Genomic DNA, 13,985 nt, shown 5'->3' with positions numbered 1-13,985 from the left:
TTCCTGTTAAATACACTATTATTAATTCATAATATAAACGATTTCTTACATGAATAAACAATTATACATTCCATTAAAATTTATATATATATATATATACATATATATATAACATATACGTATACTGTGCAATTACTATACATATGGTACAATTGCCTTTAATTAAAAAACATCATTCATTCATTTATTATACATATAAAATAATAGTTTGGTACAGTCAGTAAGAGTAACCAATAAATTACTACTAATATATTAAAATAGGCTTAGTCATTATTATTTTTTTCTCCTATTTTATTTTTTCCTTGCATGTTCAGGTATTTTTTTTTTTTTATCATATTCAACAGATTAAAAAAATAAAAGGAAATAAAAAAAAAAAAATAAGTTCATGTAAGCAAATGGACCTAAAGTTTGAACTAAACCGAACTAAACCTGAAAGTACCTAACTAGGAATGAGAAAATAAACCACGTTGCTAAACCAACACTAAACTAAGTTCAAAATAAAAGAAATATAATGTTAAGTCATAACAAGTTATACAAATATACCTATATCCCTATATACTTATATATATATATATATATATATATATATATATATATATACGTACAAATTAGTATGTACCTATAATTATATACTTAGATATATATATACATACGGTTTATATTATATATATTAAAAAATTGCTTTAAAAATGAAATATATTATATCTTTTGAATAAACGAAATTTATAATTAATTTATTTTTATTTTAGAAATTATATATATATACATAAAAAGAGCACTGAAGTTAAATAATTCAAAAAATTTTATATATTACAAATTTACAAAATTCAAATTATTTTAAACTTTCAAAATTATCTTTTCATAGGTGTTTTTATGTTTGCTTGATAAAAATAAATAATATACTTGTTTAGTGCTAATCTTTTTATTTTTATTTTAAATTTTGACAATTTGACAAGATCGTAATATATTACAAAAAAAATATTTTTGGTTTCGTCTCATATTGTTATTACATGGGTATAATTCATATCTTATTAGTATGCATAAGTACGTAATAAATACATATATATAATATATATATATGCATATGGATATATGTTTATATATATGTACTTAAATACGTTAGTTAATCATAAATATGCGTATATTTATATATATATATATATATATATATATATATATATATATATATATATATATATGTAGTATGAATAAATACAAATAATACGTAATATATAAAATAAAACTGTATATATTATTTCTTATTCAAAATTAATAAATATACCATTAAATGTATTATATATACATATATAAGTATGCAAATTGTATATCTAAAAATATTTATTTTTTTTATGTATGAACAGCAAGAATATATATATATATATTATGTACATTTATATGCTTAAATATTATGATATATATATATATATATATTGAGTTTATGTATAAAAATATATATAATAATAGTAGTTATTTTATATATTATTACTTTCTAACAATTTCTTTTTAAATGGCAAAATATATAAAGAAAAAGAAATAATACAAAAAAATAATAGTTCAGAGTTTATACATACATATATCATATTTTTATGTATGTAAAAAAATATACATACATATATTATTTGTATTATTAATGCTTATTTATATATAAAACATATATATAAATACGTCCATATATATATATATATATAATACAATTGTAATAATAATAAAAACATATAGTAATTTTTTAAATACTTGAGTAAATTTTTGTTTTTTTAAAATTATTATAAGAATTTTGTTTAATTGCCTTTTTTATATGCCTTTACCCTTGTATATGCATTGTATATATATAAATTGAGACTACTACTACTTAATATGACTAATTAAAAAAAAAAAGAAATTTTTTTTTTTTTAATATATTTTTTTGTCTTTGAAATATTTTATTACTGTGTTTTTTATTTTAATAGTATATATACATAAATTATACATATATATATGTATATATGTATGCATAAATTATACATATATTATATACTTTTAAGTATATATATATGTAACCATCATTAGAACAATTTATTGCTTATTCTAATACGAAGTTTTATAACGTTGTTACCTGTTTTCCTTATTTGAATACATGAAACAAGGTAAAAAGTTCGTAGCAAGAAGTACAAATTTTGTTCTAAAAAAAAAAAAAAATAAATAACGACAAATTGTAAAGATGACGAAAGTTAATAAACCGCCCACTACTAGCAACCCGAATATTAAATTAAAGAAGCTTAATTCTAAAGAAGAAGAAGTAAATGGAAAAAAAAAAAAAATTAAATTATAATTTAAATACTGATTGGATGTGCTTGAGGAATATGCTTTATCTGTGTATTTTATATATATCTATATCTATACATATATATATATACATATATATATATATTCATGTAATATCAGAACAAGAAGTATTATCCGCACTGTGTACAATAGTTACAAAATAATAGAATGATTTGTTAAGTTACTGTAAACCCATGCTTGTTTACATGTTTATAACATATGTGCATTATTATATGTATGTTTCAAAATATCTTCGTTTGTTATTGCTTGTTAATGTTTTTTTGAATATAATAATAAAAAAAAAAAAAAAAAAAAAAAAATTTCCATTATTGTGTTGCATAAGATATAGTGAGTTATTCGTGTGTATTACTTCTACATAGTACTTTTTATGTCGTGTTGAAGTATTATATAAAATTTTTTTTTTTCATTCCCCTTTTTGTATTGTTTAATCATACAAAGCAAAGCTTCTAATGTTGTTGGTTTTTTCATACTGTCCGTTGCATGATTTCTGCGCAATTTTTTATTAATTTTTACATTTGACTTTTTTTCCTATATCGCAATTGTGTGTTAATATGTGTCTATATATATATATATATATATATATATATATATATATATATATATATATATATATATACATACATATATACATGTTTGTATATACGCGTATATTATATATGCAGTGCATACGTGCATGTTGATACATATATATGTGTACATGTGAGCACACTAGGGACCTTTCACATTTTAAGTGTGCACAAGTTGAATTGTTTATAAAAATTTTCATATTCACATCAAGTGTCTGAGCATTACATTTGAACAATAAATAAGCTGCCGTTATGAATGCGAAAAGCATATACAAAATATAACTATTTAATATTATTCCTATTTAATATTATTACTACTTAATATTATTACAGTTTAATATTATTCCTACTTAATATTATTCCTACTTAATATTATTCCTATTTAATATTATTCCTATTTAATATTATTCCTATTTAATATTATTCCTATTTAATATTATTCCTATTTAATATTATTCCTATTTAATACTATTACTACTTAATATTACTCCTATATAATACTATTACTACTTAATACTATTACTACTTAATATTATTACTATTTAATTGTATCTCTTTACAGCGTTTTAACTTGTTAACATATTAACCTCATAACTTTTTTTTTTTTTTTTTTTGTAGGATAATAATAATAATAATAATATACCGGTTAAAAAAACAGTAATCGCGAAAAATATTAAGGTTGTAAAAAAACCTGAAGAAAATAATTCTCCAAAAAAAAGTGATAGCGAAAGTATACCAAAAGAACAAATTAAAAAAGATGTAATTAATGAAGAAGATAAATCAAAAAATATTACAGAAAATAAAACAAAAGGTGATACTGAATCAAATTCAAAAAATAATACTGATAATAATGAAAATGTACAACAATTGGGGTACTTTTCATGGTTATGGAAATATTTTCCAAAAAAAAATTCATAATTTTTTTTTTTGCATTTCATGGCTGTTTTTTGACTGTACAGAAAATGGTATCACAGTAGGGATATAAAAAAGTGCACACATTGATATATATATATATATATATATATATATATATATATATGTATATATATGTATATATATGTATATATAGGGTATATATAGGGTATATATAATGTATATGTGGTTTATGTCTATATGTCTTATGTATATATTTACAAGTATGTATACATATATATACTTATATATATATATATATATGTATGTGTTATTCTCCTTTTCTTTTTTTTTTTTTTTTTTTTTAAATTGGACTTTTATATTAAAACACAATATTGAGCATTTACAATGTAATATATTATTATCATGATTTCCTTTTATTACTTTTTTTTTTTTTTTTTGCATTTCTTTTTTTTTAAAACTTTTTTTTTTTTGAAATAGATGCTTTTTTAGTACCGTTAAAATAGACAACACCCCCTTCCCCCCAAAAAAATATCAAAATGAAATAAGATTATATAAGACCAAATGTTTTTAACTAAAAAAATTAGTACATATGTATATACGAACACTTATATATATTATATATGCGTATGTAGGTATATATGTATGTACATACATTTCCATAGCCATCCGTATGCATGTGCGAGTGTTTTTAACATGAATGTGTACATTTTTACACACGTTTAGTTGGTATGTTTCATCGCTTGCTGAGCTTTGCTTCTTTATATTTAAAAAAAAAAAAAGAAGCGTTTTTTCTAAAAGCTAAAATTTATAATAAATGTTACTGCACACATGTATGTGAAATGGAAAAGTGTTGGTCTAGTTTAACAAGTTTGGTCTCATTTGCAAACATGGACAAGATATGCACTTTATGTACGTATAACTCATATGTATATATATATATATATATATACATATGAGTTATACATGTTCATACAAATTTGACTTAAAAAATTAGCAAATTGCATGGAGAGACATACTTAAAAATGAAATTAATAAAAAAAAAAAAAAAAAAAGGAGGAACAAATATATGGTGTGTATATAGTTACACACCAGTTGATAATTTTAAAAAAAAAAAGAAGATATATATATATTTTTTATGCAAATAAAACACAAATATAATCATTTCATTTCTCTTTCTCTCATCTCCCCATTTCATGATATTTTCATATATTATAAAATGTGGAGCAAATTATAAAAAAAAAAAAAAAAGGGCATACCTCGTTCAAGTATAATCATGTTTTTCTTCATTAAAAATATGTTGTTATTCCGCTTATATATATATGTTTGTGTGTGTGGGTGACAAAAAAGTTGTACAGAGATAAATTATGCACTTAATTTTTTTGTTTTCTTTTTCATTTCACACGTTCATAAAAATATACAAAATAAATTTTATGGCGATCCTATGGTACAAACATGTTTTCATTTAAAAAGTTATAAGAGATGAGAGCTGCTTCCTTTATTTTGTTTTTTTCAAATATTATTACAAATGAATGCATATTAAAAATTTGCGCACAAGGTGTATATATATATATATATATATATATATATATATATATATATATATATATATATATGTACATATGCATGTATGTATGTGAGTATGCATGCCCATGGGTTATATGCACACATATACGTATTATATGTACTACATTCCCATATCATCAGCGTAGTGTATCCCTCTCTCGGACGACTTATCAAAAAAGCTTCCACAAATTTTCAAATTCCGAGCAAATAGAAGAGCAACAAGTTGCAGCACTTAAACTAAATTCGGAAATGCTTATAGTTTCATCTAGTATTTCTAATTTAATAACAGGGTTTGAATATGCTACAGCACCTATAAAAAATGTTATGGGTGTGTCCTCCTTTTCAAAATTCTGTACATAGTCAGCTAAATTAACTTTTTTGCCTTTCATTGATAATCCTATTTTCTTTCCATTAACTGGTAATATATTATTATAATCATTCTTAATAATTTTCAATAAATACATTCTATTTTCGTTTGCTTTGATTTTATATTTTCTTAAAAACGTAACCATCAAGGCTTCAAACTGATTGTATGTTTTGGGAATTTTCAAATGTGGCGAGATATAAAATAATTGGTTATCATGAGTTTTTACATATATCTGTAACATCCCATATTTGTTTAAAGGGCTTTCTAATAAATGAATTAAGCACTGATGAAGTATATCTGGTCTATAATTCTTTATATTTTCATCTTTTTTTTCCTTTAATAATATCTGTCTATGCTTATTGTTGTTAGTTAGTTCATATATATATCTTTTTGATTCTATTAGTTGTAAATGGGCACCCTCTAAAACAATTATTATTTTTTTTTTCCCTGTATTATTTGCATCTGCAAAATGTATGACATTTGCTTTACTCGTCATTTTTTTTTTTTTTTTTTTTTTTTTTTTAATTCGTTACTAGGGGGGAAGCGCTATGTCTATACATATACCATATGAATAAACATGATGCATTCATTCACATATACATACCCATTTATATATATGTTAACGATCAAAGGCTCGCAACACAAACATCAGTTGTGAGGAGTACAGAAATGGGGATAATTGAAAAGGGTAAAATATAAAAATATCAAATTTATTTGCGATCAGTTTTATTTGAAAAAAAATATTTTACGTGAACAAGCCAAAGTTGGAGGAAAAAATTAGTAAGAAAGGACGTATATTTAAAAATTTAAAAATACGCCATGAAAAAAAAAAATTTGCCACATCCCTATATATATACAAACATAGATACGAGTGAATGTACATATATATATATTCATTTATTTATTTATTTATTTGTTTATATACTAACGCACAATGCGCGCAAAATGGACCTCGCATCTCCGCGCAAGAACAAAATTTAGCAGTTTTTTTAATGACTCAACAACAAACTAAAAATAAACGGAATTTAAAAAGCTTAATTCTGGGCAAATGACTGAACCTTACAGCGCTAGATAATGCGTATTAAAAATATATATATATATATATATATATATATATATATATATATATATATGCATATTTATTTATTAACTTATACGTATGAATGTATTGACGTTTACGAATCTTACGCATTCTTATTTAAAAAAATTTAACAAAAAAATCGCTGAATATGCAAGGGGAGATTTCTATGTTGTTTTTTTTTCTCCAAAAAAATGTATATCTAAAGCACGTGTTTTCTCCTGAACAGTTCATGCAATTTTTGTTGAAAATATTTCAATAGTACAGAGTTATTAAAATGTTGCCGCCTTGTACATGCGCAATATTATACGCATTTTTGTATGTATGAAAAAAAAAAAATACATATTCGCGAAAACTCCTGTGTATATATGTAGAAGTATATGTATATATATATATACATATATATATGTATATACGTACATATGTATATACGTACATATGTATATACGTACATATGTATATACGTACATATGTATATACGTACATATGTATATACGCACATATGTTTAACACTTTGTTTAAGGGAAAGAACTTCTTTTTCCTTGTATACTCCGCAAGCGCATTCTAATGTAGGTTTTCAATTTTACTTGTATATGTAATATTTTTTTTTCCTTACTAGGCAAGGTAAAAAGGGGTAATCAATTTCCCATCAGTTTTATAAAATTATGTGAATGGATAAAATGTATCGTATAATAGAGCTTTATAATTGTTTGCAAATAACCAAGTGTGAACTGTTAAAAGCATTATTATGTGTTGTTATAATTATAATTGCCTAGTATGTGCCTAACATAGTTCCTTGGCAGGTAGCTTTTTTTTTTTTTTTTTTTTTTACTCAATAAATTTGCATTGAATTAAAAATAGCTCGATAAAAAAAAAAAAATAATAAATAAATAAATAAATAAATATATATATATATATATATACATACATGCATATATACATATGTATATGTATTTATAGTTCGATATAAGAAAGCCAAATAGGGACAGTCTCAGTAGCCACGTATCCCAAAAAATAAAAAAAAATAATTACCGCAATAGCTCCAATGGCAGCAATTGGAGCAATTGCGAACAACACAAGGATCTACCACCTGAAAGCATTTCGCGAACTGCGGATCGTGACATTGGAAAAGGCTTCGAAATTTGATGAAAAAGAGGAGTGCATAAAAATTAGGATATTGTCAAATCAGGCTTTGCGAAAAAACGAAAAGAATGCGAATAGTTCAGCGGAAATATTTGGAAGAGAACTAGTGTTAGATAAAGATTACTATTTTGGGTTTAATGAAAAATTTTCTATTTATACATATACAGGTTGTACTATTCAAATAAAGGGAAAAACTTTGCAAGAATATGAAAGTAAAAATAGCACGATGAAAGATTATTTGTCTTTATCATACATTTTAGATGCATATAGAAAATTAGCAAAAAAGAAGAAAACAGTTGGTCCGCGTATACTGATTACAGGAAATAATAGTTCAGGAAAAAGCTCCGTTTCGATGCTTTTACTAAATTATGCTTCGAAATCGGGTTTTAAACCTATATTTATTGAAACAGACACAAAATGTAGTTGTGATAAAATTGAATTAAATAAAGGACCTGGAATTATGAGTTGCTTTGTATATGATAATATGAATAATATGAAATATGCACTTGATTATTTTTTTGGCTATCTTGATATAAATGAAGATATAAATTTATATTACCATATTAATGAATGTATAAGTAGTTGTGTGTATTTAATGTTGTTAAATAATTTAAATTATCAATCAGCAAATTTTAAAAATAATACTGAACAAGAAATTATATTCGCATCTGGTTTTATATTAAATGTCCCATCAGAAGCAGATTATAAGACTGTTCAAAATTTAATCGAAATTTATAACATTAATATTGTTGTAGTTATCGATAACTCCTTTCTTCATTATTCCCTAAAGGAGTATTACAACCAGGGTAATGGATCCAATCACATCAACGTGAGGAATATGGAAAATCAACCTAGAGTAACTAATGACGGTATAAGCAGTTACCATAATAACAGTAGTAACCTAAATCGTGGTGCAGTTGGTCCTGTAGAAAATCTTTACTATGCAGGAACAAATGGTATAGGTAATCATGCAGGGGGTGGTAACGTCAATACGAGTAGCGGTCATATCATGGTGAATGCCGATGGGGTTAGAAGCGATGATGGAGGTGGTAGCAACATTGGCAATGGTAATATGTGCAGCAGTTTCATCAGCAGCGCCAATGTCGGCAATAGTGGTAATGTCGAATCATGTTATGATCATAGTGGGCACAAAGAAAAAGCGGTAGAAATTATTGGAATGCCGAAATATGAAGGTGTAATTCCATCTGACAGCAATAGACTGAAATATTGCAAGAACATTTGGTTTTATAATTATTTCTCAAAGGATATACATGTTAATAATAGCATATATAAGAAGAGCCATTATATAACTTTTAAATATAGCTCAACAAATTTTGTTAAGTTGGACACAAATCTAGCTGTTCCTTTATCAGCGCTTCCGGCTGATTGTAGAAACATAAAAAGAGAAACAGTGTCTGTTAGTTTATATAATGGACAGGTGAAAAATTTACTTAACTGTATTTTAGGTGTTTCCTATTCGAAAGATATACATTATGTTCATCTTATGAATATAGCTGCTTTTGTACATGTTCAAAATGTTCGAGAAATTGAAAATACGAAGATCGAAAATAACGAAAATAGTCAAAATAACGAAAATAGTCAAAATAACGAAAATAGCCAAAATAACGAAAATAGTCAAAATAACGAAAATAGCCAAAATAACGAAAATAACGAAGATGTTGACAGAATTGAAGAAAATAAAAATGATTTTTTAATTGATATATTATGTCCCATATCCTTAACGACTAAGAATTTACCTCCTTATTTTGTAATACCCGGAAATATTAAGCAAATTAAATTTTGACCCAACAGAAGGGGGAAGGAAGACATACTCCTTAGTACATGTTCAAGCAGACGTAAATGGATACATACGTACGCACATATATATATATATATATATATATTTTTACACATCTAACGTTATTGCAACTGGGAAAAGGGAACATATAATCGACGATAAAATTTTTCCCCGTTATATGGTTGTTTTGTTATCAAAGCGATTTTTTTTTCCTTTCCCTTCCTTTCCTTTTTTTTTGTTTTGTTTTTTCCATTTTGTTTCCTTTTTATTTCCATTTTGTTTCCTTTTTATTTCCATTTTGTTTCCATTTTGTTTCCATTTTGTTTCCATTTTGTTTCCATTTTGTTTCCATTTTGTTTCCATTTTGTTTCCATTTTGTTTCCATTTTGTTTCCATTTTGTTTCCATTTTTTGTTTATCCTTTTTTCCGTGTGTGTTTGCTCCTTCCACGCATTTTTAACCCATGTACTTTATATAATTTTTCAAAAAAAATTGCACGTCAGTAGTGTGTGCGTGTGTATGTGTATATGTACCATTTACTTGCGTAAATTTTTAGGTAACTCTTTACTACTGCTACTTCTACTGCCTCTTTTTTTTTTAATAAACCTTTTTTAGGATAATCTTTCTAAGGGCATTGATTTATGCTATTTAAAAAAAAAAAAAAATCAATGCCGTTTTAACACCATTTTAACACCATTTTAACGCCGCTTTTTTTTTTGGCAGTAAAATTAACCTGATTTCTATTATACATAAAACAGGGCATTGTGGAAGAAACTGTTTTGCTGTGAACGTAATAATACGGTGTTTGTAGGTGCCAAGCTTATTATGTACGAAGTTAAAGCGTATGCCTACTTACATATACACGTATATGTATTCACATGTTTAAACGCTTTTTTTTTACTGACAAACAATTGCACATATAATACCCTTACAACTATTATGTTAATAAAAATTGTACCCCTTTTTTTTTTTTTTTTTTAACCATATTTATGTATTACACATTATGTTTGTAATAAAACTGGAAATAAAAAAAAAAAAATAATAAGGGGGGGAGGTGACTATAAGAAAGGTCATTTTAATATTTTTTTACTGTTTTCGAATACTCAATATTTTTTTTTTTTTTTTTTTCTCCGAAAAATCAGTGCTCAACATTGAAGTGTTAAATGTATGAATAATATAAACAATAAATTATACATATACGTATGAGCAATTACATACATACATATTATACATACATATTATACATATATATTATACATATATATTTAATGAAACGCATTATACGTAAAAAGCAATGTTGTTATTAAAAGGAGCCAAGGGGGGATGCTTATATAGTAAAGAAATAACAAGGGATACTTCTACATACTATATATACAAAATAGCTCACATATTATAAAAAATGTATTATCAATTGATTAATTTTTATTGTAATCTTTTCCAAATGTATTTAACTAAAAGGAGAAAAATGAGGAAAAATCTTTTTACTAAAATGTGCATACATCTTTTATTAATTTTCAAAGTAATATATTTTTATCATAATAGAAGGAGAAGAGAGCAGTTTAGGTAGTACTACTATTTTTTTTTTTTCGAAAAAAATAAAGAAAAAGTAAAGAGGGGTTATAATATTTTAAAATTTACTACGCACATGTTGAGGTGGTGGGGGGGCCCCTTTACGTGAACACTTCAGTTGTACTACTAATTATGCGCATATATGTATTCATAATATTCATGTATATTATATATATATATGTATAAATTTGTATAATACATATGGGAAAGAAAAAAATTATACTACACAAAAATGCGTACATAAACGTATTTATGCAAAATGCATTATGTGGTATGTGCCATATATATATATATATATATATGGATAGATATGTGCATATGTATGTATGCATGTACAAATACATATTTTTTTACAAAGGGACTGGATCTGCTATGACGCAAGAGTGACAAATAAAATTATAAGAAAATATTTCGGAAATAGTTTTTTATGATCGAAGTTAAACAAGGAGTAATAAAATGCACATTAAAAATTACTTCATTTTATTTTGTTTTATTTTATTTTTTTTATCTTATTTTGCTACATTTTATTTTTTTTATCTTTTATTGCTGCATTTTATTTTTTTTACCTCATATTGCTGCATTTTATTTTTTTTACCTCATATTGCTGCATTTTATTTTTTTTACCTCATATTGCTGCATTTTATTTTTTTAATTTTTTTTTTTCGATTTTTTAAAATTTATGTTATTTTACTGCGAGTAGTAAAACCTTTTTTTCGTCGTAGCGATCTCTATAACAACTGCCTTACAAAATTGACCAATTTTAAGTTTACGTATTTTTATGCAAAAATAAATCTTGCGTTCTTAGTATTTATAGTTTATTATATTACACGGGAGTGGTATACTTTTGGCGTGTTGACTTATAGCAACTATACCTTGTCCCACGACGCTGCATTACCTTGTGCCGCCTTACTTTGTGTATTTATTTTATCGCTTTAATTAATCTTGCCCCTGATACCAATCCTCCTATTTGCGATTCTCTCGTTTTTCAAATAATACATTTATTTCATACATTAACAAAATGGTAGCCAAGAAAGAATCGAAAGGATCCAAAAAGCAAAAGAAAAAAACTGTAAAGAAGATCAAAAAGTTTGTTGGAAAGAAATCCAAAGCAGTTAAAAGCACCAAGGGGATAAAGTACATTCTGGATTGCACAAAACCGGTGAAGGATACGATTCTTGACATTAGCGGACTGGTGAGTTGAATATGACTTTTAGGGCGGAAAAAAAAGCAAGAAAAAAAAAAGAATAAAACAAAAGGAAAGTGGAAGGAGGAAAGAGGAAAGAGGAAAGAGGAATAGATGGAAAAATACGAAAAAAACGAAAAATACGAAAAATACGAAAAAAACGAAAAATACGAAAAAAACGAAAAATACGAAAAAAACGAAAAAACGAAAAAAACGAAAAATACGAAAAAACGAAAAATACGAAAAATACGAAAAAAACGAAAAATACGAAAAAAACGAAAAATACGAAATTATATCAGATCAAGCTAATCCTAATTGATCTGAATTAGACGAAACGGAATCATTGCGTGATATATATAAATATATACATCGTAATGATTTTTTTTTTTTTTTTTTCATGTATTATATATATCTGCACATAATCATGTACATGCTGCTATTGCTTAGCCTTTACCATATTGATATTCCGTTCCCCTAACACTTCACATATTTTCACGAGTTATACATTTTTCCCCCCCTTTTTTATGATAGGAACAATTTTTTAAGGATAAAATAAAGGTAGATAAGAAAACAAATAATTTAAAAAATAAGGTAGTAGTGACCTCTGATGACTACAAAATATACATTACAGTTCATATCCCCTTCTCGAAGAGATATATAAAGGTTTGGAAGCAATGCGTTTTTTCCACTTGCACACAATGTGTGCGCATACAATATGTACATACACTCCATGGATATATTGCATACATACTCTATGTACACATAATATGTGCATATAGTTAATACTTGCCATGTACGATGTAATACGCACGTATATTTGTCATTGTTACTTCCTATTTTTTTGTAGTACTTGGCCAAGAAATACCTAAAGGTGCAGCAAATTAGGGATTTTTTGAGAGTAATTGCAAAGGGAAAGTTAGCGTACGAATTCAAATATTTTCAGTTGAATAATTAAATTTAAAAAAAAAAAAAAAAAAAAAATGATAAGTTGGCTGGTTGGTTGGTTGGTTGGATGGATGAATGAAAGAGATATGTTAAATGTTTGGTAGATTTTCACATCGTTGAAATGGGTTAGAATATTTTTCCATGTGAGATATATACGACTGCATAATATTATCAACTGTGAAACAGGTATGTGCCATGCGGATTTTGCACTACGGCTGCAACACAGGCAAGCCGTTTATCAAGCCATGCATCATGCCATTTGTCACTCCTCTTTTTCCATCCATTTCGCACATTTCTTGCTTTTTGTTTTTTCCCTTCTTTCCTTTCATTCATTTATTCATTCTTTTTTTTCTTTTTTTTCGAAATTTTTCTTTTTTTTCGAAATTTTTCTTTTTTTTCGAAATAACAATTTATACCTTAACAAACATCGAAATTAAAGAGCTTTATAATTCTTTTTAAAAAAAAAAGGTGGGATGCGTAATGTGGAATAGCTCTTTTTTCCATTTGCTTTTGTAAACATAGAGTGAGAGACGTATGATGTCGACCTACATATGTGTGTGCAGTTATCCGTATATG

At 25.4% G+C, this 13,985-nt stretch overlaps 4 protein-coding genes across 4 annotated transcripts; 3 read left to right on the top strand and 1 right to left on the bottom strand.

Annotated features, from left to right (window-relative positions):
* Positions 1–2,197: 2,197 nt before the first annotated feature.
* PmUG01_05024700 (conserved Plasmodium protein, unknown function) lies at positions 2,198–3,806 on the top strand (the record flags this gene model as incomplete). The annotated part of the gene is made up of 2 exons (XM_029003448.1): positions 2,198–2,275; positions 3,507–3,806. The coding sequence occupies 2 exons, from the start codon at positions 2,198–2,200 to the stop codon at positions 3,804–3,806; spliced, it is 378 nt and encodes a 125-aa protein (XP_028860393.1).
* A 1,691-nt stretch (positions 3,807–5,497) lies between these two features.
* Positions 5,498–6,190, bottom strand: NEP1 (ribosomal RNA small subunit methyltransferase NEP1, putative; the record flags this gene model as incomplete). The annotated part of the gene is made up of 1 exon (XM_029003447.1): positions 5,498–6,190. One exon carries the CDS (start codon positions 6,188–6,190, stop codon positions 5,498–5,500), a length of 693 nt encoding a protein of 230 aa, XP_028860392.1.
* Positions 6,191–7,817: 1,627 nt separating this feature from the next.
* Positions 7,818–9,719, top strand: PmUG01_05024500 (clp1-related protein, putative; the record flags this gene model as incomplete). Its single annotated transcript, XM_029003446.1, has 1 exon — positions 7,818–9,719. One exon carries the CDS (start codon positions 7,818–7,820, stop codon positions 9,717–9,719), a length of 1,902 nt encoding a protein of 633 aa, XP_028860391.1.
* Positions 9,720–12,299: 2,580 nt separating this feature from the next.
* PmUG01_05024400 (60S ribosomal protein L22, putative) lies at positions 12,300–13,419 on the top strand (the record flags this gene model as incomplete). The annotated part of the gene is made up of 3 exons (XM_029003445.1): positions 12,300–12,473; positions 12,996–13,127; positions 13,312–13,419. 3 exons carry the CDS (start codon positions 12,300–12,302, stop codon positions 13,417–13,419), a joined length of 414 nt encoding a protein of 137 aa, XP_028860390.1.
* Between the last annotated feature and the right edge of the window lie 566 nt (positions 13,420–13,985).

The sequence above is a fragment of the Plasmodium malariae genome (assembly GCF_900090045.1).
Source record: "Plasmodium malariae genome assembly, chromosome: 5".
In the NCBI taxonomy this organism is placed as follows: domain Eukaryota; phylum Apicomplexa; class Aconoidasida; order Haemosporida; family Plasmodiidae; genus Plasmodium; species Plasmodium malariae.
The sequence above is the reverse complement of the archived record's forward strand: the minus strand, read 5'-3'. Positions and strand labels throughout refer to the sequence as shown.